This window comes from Parasteatoda tepidariorum, chromosome 9, assembly GCF_043381705.1.
Source record: "Parasteatoda tepidariorum isolate YZ-2023 chromosome 9, CAS_Ptep_4.0, whole genome shotgun sequence".
In the NCBI taxonomy this organism is placed as follows: Eukaryota; Metazoa; Arthropoda; class Arachnida; order Araneae; family Theridiidae; genus Parasteatoda; species Parasteatoda tepidariorum.
This window is the reverse complement of record NC_092212.1, coordinates 82,079,433-82,085,455: the sequence shown is the minus strand read 5'-3', so window position 1 is coordinate 82,085,455 and position 6,023 is coordinate 82,079,433. Positions and strand designations below refer to the sequence as shown.

At 30.1% G+C, this 6,023-nt stretch overlaps 1 protein-coding gene across 5 annotated transcripts in view; it reads left to right on the top strand.

The window, feature by feature from the left end:
• The first annotated feature begins 766 nt into the window (after window positions 1–766).
• The window catches only part of LOC107451382 (inversin), a 43,150-nt gene continuing 37,893 nt past the window's right edge, over window positions 767–6,023 (top strand). The window contains exons 1-2 of one of the 5 annotated variants that reach the window (XM_043054756.2): window positions 767–886; window positions 2,969–3,210. In XM_043054756.2, coding sequence (XP_042910690.1) covers window positions 2,974–3,210 — 237 coding nt within the window. In that variant the 5' untranslated portion in view covers window positions 767–886; window positions 2,969–2,973. Of the gene's footprint in view, window positions 1,060–2,968; window positions 3,211–6,023 lie in introns of all 5 variants that reach the window. The other 4 variants (XM_043054755.2, XM_043054754.2, XM_043054753.2 and 1 more) reach the window with 4 other exon arrangements.

The window sequence follows — 6,023 nt, the reverse complement described above, 5'->3', positions numbered from 1 at the left end:
TTTAAAAAAAAATAATAAAATGAAACAAAATAAAATAATTTCCGGACGAATTTGAAAATTCTAAGTTAATATTTAAGGAAGGGTCATTTAAACGCTTAGCATGGGAATCGAAATTCATCCATTTTTTAGCTATTATTCGCTCTTTTCAAAAGCAAAGTGTCCCGCAGTGGACTGATCGTTAAGACATGGTTCCCAGTGGAACACCGGAGTCGAGCATCACTGGCTGCTGTCAGTGGGCTGGTGGGTGACCACTTTGATCAGCCTACGTAGGGACCGAGGGTGAGCGGTATTGGTCCTCGTTAAACTGTGCTACCGTAAAGTGCTCGACTTCGCGCCCAGGTCGTTGGGCTACCAAAGCGGGGGTGCCATCCCCTCTGCAGAGGATCGAAATTGTGATGGCATGTCTTCGGATCATCCTCCGGGATGTTTCCCAGACCGTCGCCAATAGCCCATTGTGCAGCTCTAGTGCGACGTAAAGTAACAACAACATCAAAAGCAAAGTAACAACTTTTTGGTAAAGAACACTTTATTCACGTTAAAATATTGGAAAAGAAATTTTAGAAAAATATGAAATAAAAATTTTATTATTTTTGTTTATTTCTTTTTAAATAAATATTAAACGCTGTTTAAAAATTCCGAATAATATTTTGGTAAAGAAAACTTAATTCACGTTAAAATAATGAAAGGGAAATAAAAAAATTAAATAAAATAAATCTTTAAAAAATTTAAAAATTTACTTCTCAGGTCATCGGGCTACCAAAGCAGGGTGAGCCATTCCCTCTTTAGGGAATAAAATTCTCACTCTATGATAAGTGAGCTATAAGCAAAATATTGCATACTGCAAAGAGCTCCAAAAATGCCCGTCAGTCAACAACACTTATCATTGGTATTCTCCAGAATATTATTAAGATTAATAAGTATTAAAAATAATAAGTATTAAAACCCGCTGTAATAAGTATTAAAAATGGTTTTAGCACAACTTGGTTGCAAAAATTTACTGCAATACTTGAGTATTTTTCGTATTTATTTGAGCTTTTAAAGAGATACCATGTACGTTAGGTGGGATCACCAAAAAACTAACTTAAAATAATTTATTTCATTCAATAATTCTTATATTTTCTTTATATTTCTTTGAAATAATTACTTGTTTTAAAAGACATGTTCTTAAAATTTGCACAGCTTTGTTAAGGAAAATAACTTTTCTTAATGAAGTTTTTAAGCAAAAATGAACTTCAGACTCTGTTTAAGATTAAATGCGTTGTTAAGTAAATTTAACAACGCACGTTAATGTGTTTAAATTTTTGGTGAGCTAATTTTTGTTCATTCCGCCGTTTTAGATGCGTTGTTCTGTTGTTTGTTGTAGATGTAGATATAAAAAATAAATTAATAATCACATGTATATTTCTGATTCTATTGCCCTGAGAATATTTCCGTAACAGTAAGACGTGTCCGTATCAACAATCATCGCTTAGGTGCAAAAGGGCTTTTAAACTTGTAAAATTTTAAAAACAAACATGTAGTGGTTTCTACATTTACACTGCTTCAGTAAGCACTCTTAAAGAATTGATGAAAAGATATGAACTGTTAAAGTAAAACAAATGAGAGGAATAAAACATTAGAATCGGACATCTGAATATTTGTGCTGCTAACTCTTAAAATCAAATGAAAAAAACAAGAGAAAATTCATGAAAGAGGACGATCAATTTGTTGTCTACTTCGTTTTATGTTTCTTTTTTTTTAATATTTTATTTGTGACATTTATTTTATCATAATATTATTTGTTAACTGTAATGGGACTGGTAACAATAATTACATACTAAGTATGTTAAAACACAAACATCTTTATTGGCTGAATATTCCAGATGTCATAGGACATCTCCCCTTTAAGAAAGTATTCACTAAAATACAAATATAATTTAAAATTCTATTTTCATTTAAACAATCACAATATGTTATTGTATAAATATTGATGTTAATTATCATTTATTCATAGTTTTTGTATTAATTTACTAGCTGAATACCCGTTCTACGTATGGAGAGAGATCAGCTGCAATTTATTAGTACTGAATAACACTACAAAATCCTGTTCAAAACTTTACCACAAATTTCAACACAATAACACTAAAATTGTTTATTTATTATTTGTTGTGCTTCTGGATTACTTTACGTTATTAGATTAAGCAAAGCATGTTATCCCATCAAAATAAATAATAACTGTTTTCATTATCATCTGGGAGAATGATGTTGCTCGAGGCAACTCGTAATATTTAAAATTAACTCAAATTACTTTAAAATTTAATTCAAGCTACTTCCTCCTGTAATTTGTGAGGATTGGGTACTACTGGCAATCGATACTACTGTTAATACATACATTCGTGTTGCATGGAGAGGAAAACCTCCCATGGTTAGCCAGATAACTAGGAGACTAACCCATGATCAGTCTACCACCTAGGATATTTTACATCAGCATTGTGTTCGGTATGAGCCGGATGCGGAATTCGTATTGACGAGCCATCACTGAGATTCGAACCCAGTTTATCTCATTAGAAAGTGACATCTCTATCCCCTGAGCGACCAAGGCTCTGACTAATTTTTTTATATCCATTGTCGAACAGCCGACCCTATTTCGAGTTTACAACTACCCATGTTCAACTTCTTAGCCTTGTAATTTTGAACCCAATCCTTAAGACAAGGAAACTCTTGGATCAGTACTCCCAGAGGTATTGATTTTTTTTGGGAACATAGAGGACTTTGCAACTCAACAGATTTAACCTGCATCAGTCTCCATTCACTACGCAGGACGTCTTCGGCCTGCCTGGGATCAAAAATGCAAACTCTTGGACATGGGACCTGTGCCCTACCAACCAGGCTATCCCGGCCCTGTACTCATTGGTTTGGGGAATTACTTTGTCAAATATGTTAGCTTCTACCATTGCTTTATACTGCTTACAATTGTTTTTATTATTAGCTAGGATGCCATTGCCCATACACATAGCAAGCTCTTCTGGTAATAAAAATTTTCTAAAGAGATTGATTGATACTGTTGCTCCTGAAGTTCTTGAAATAAAGAATGAATGTGGAAAAACACCTTTGATGTTGGCTGTTATTCACCATCACTTTGAATGTGTTAACCTTCTACTCAAAGCTGCAGTACATGTTGATAACTCTGATTCTCTAGGACAAACAGCTCTCCATATAGCCACTAATAAGGTTTGATCACTTTTTTCATTCAGAGTAATTTTTTTCATACTGATACTCGTATATTCTTTATTTTTTTTTTTTTGTTTCTTTACTAGGAAAACCTGAAAAAAAGACATTTTTACAGTATTCTTAGAAAATCTGAATTTAATTTTAACCCATAAATAAAAATTGTTAGAGCATTTTCATAATATATGATAGAACTGAATTCAGTTTTATGTATAGGTGATTTTATTTTTTCTATAATGGAATTTAATATCATAGCAATCTTGCAAACCTCGTTTATAGTTGGGAAAAATTAAACTTTTTTAAAATTAAGTTTTCTAATACTACTCTTGTATTCCTTTATGGCATACGGATTTCTACAACAAAAAATAATAACCAATTATTAAACTATTTTCTTATGTTCATGTGCTTTGTTATGAAATGAAAAAAAAAAAAACACTAGTCAACAATATTTAATTTTTTTTTTCTCTAACATTGATAAAAATAATTTTAATGTTTTCAAAGGTGCTGAATTTGGATATGATAATGTAAATGAAAGCTTAGCTCTCACTTTTTAATGATTGCAGTTTTTCAGGATAGTCCTTAAAAAATTATGCTTTCGTTTACTTTGTAATTATCACCGGAAATTTGCCACTTAAACTTGTCACAGTTTACTGCTCATAACAATTGCTTCTTGTTCTCGTAGGTTTCTTTCCTGTCAATTGCTTAACCAATCAAAACAGATTCTTTGATGAATTGTTGATCAGTATCCCTCTCTATTTATCCATTTTGTTGTCAATTTTCATCAATGTGCCTAAAAATACCAATTATTGCTATATACCAATTAAAAATACCAATTTTTGCTATTAAACGAAATGAAAGGGAAGGAGTTTGGTGGTCCCAAAATGTTTTATTCATATATATATATATATATATATATATATCAGAGTTCGCCAAGTGGGCCCACTTTGAAAAAACCAGCCCGGGTTTTATTGGGTGGGCCCACATCATTGAAAAAACCCACTTGGTGGTTTTTTTTCACAAATTGGTTTTTTTGAAATTTGGTTGAAAAGGAAGTTTCTCCTATTACTATCACTGGACACATCGTGGAAGATACAAATATTTTCGAAATGTGCATCAAGCACATGGATGGGCAAATGAAAAAAACTGCTTGATGCCCCAAAAGTTCATATTGTGACCGTGTAAAAGCTTATGCCAATAATTATCATAAATATTAAGAGATTGCTCTTGAACATCAAAATGAAGAATATAATTTGTCAAAAATATTAAATAATGTTTGGCTTTACCAATAAACTATCAATTTGGAAAAACAGATATCAATTGTTTCTGAAGCTTTAAAAAAGCTTCAATCAGAAAACATTTCAATCTTAGAAGCTGTTGAACTATGAATTAACTTACTATCGTGGGATGAATTAGAACCCCATAAATATTTTGGAAAAAGATTCCATGTGGTTGTTGAGCCACCTCTTTTATTAGCATATGCATCCTGGATCCCGAAACAAGGAGACAATTTTTAAATGATGAACAAGAGCAATTAGCAGAAAACTGTCTTTCTAAGCATCATGAAGAATTTCTGCCAGGTGTTATGGCTTTCAAAACTTCCGATCCGGAATACTTTCCAAAATCAATGATGCTTAACACCGTTATTCAACAGTTTTCATCAAAAAATAGTGGAAAATTATAGCAAAAAAAAAAGAAAAAAATTCCAAGCTTCCGCAAAATTTCTGCCAATTCTTTTTTGTTTACACACAGCATCAGCATCCTCCGTCTCTATCGAAAGACACTTTTCAACTTTTGGTTTGGTGTGGAGTAAACTACAAAATAGATTAGAAATAGATAAAGCTACAAAACTTATAAAAGTGTATCACCATCTAAGTGAGAAATGTAGACACTTTGCTGTATGATAATAATAATAATAAATAAAAAAATTGACTTTTTTTTAAAGTTAACTCTTAACATCTGCTGACAATTTTTGACTATTTGGAGAATTATCACCATTAAAAACAGCTAAAAATTAAAGTATTATTTTTAAGATTTTTAAATATTATTTTTAAGATTTCATTTGAATATAATTTATTTTGCTTCTTTTAATCATGTTTTAAAAAAATTGAAAACAAACGAAAATTTTTTTTCTGTTAAGTGATACATAAAACAACAATTAACAAATTAAGAGTTTTATTTTCTGGTTTTAAAAAAATAAGCTAAAACTTTTTATTCATGCTTTTTTATAATTTTAAGATTAATTTGTTTTTAGAAATTCTAAAAGTAAAATTTACCTAAGAATGCAGTCTTTTTTCTAAGGTAAAATATTTGAAAAATGGGACAAGTAACTGATACTCCTTATGATTATGCGTAATTTTAATTTCACTTTCTATTATTTGTATTATAAAAATATGGAAGACCATTAAATATTTATTCCAGTTTAATTTTATTAAAGGTGAAAGTCAGATGAAATTTTAGTTTTTACTGATTATAAATATTTATTGATTATAAATTTGCAATATACACACATATATATATATATATTATAGTGCTTCAGTTAAAAAATTTGAAACGTTGTGTATTTAACAATAAAGATTCAATCATGTATTGGTGATAGTGCATTATTTAAGCTTATTTTAATTTTATTAATATACATTTTACATAAATTTTTTGGATTTATTTCTATTTTTAAGCTTATACGACACTATTTCATAAATAAAAATATTTTCATAGTAAAATTTTAAAGTTCATGAGCACTAAATGAAAAAACTCAATTTCCCGCGGATTTTTTCAAACCCTGATATATATATATATATATATATATATATATATACACA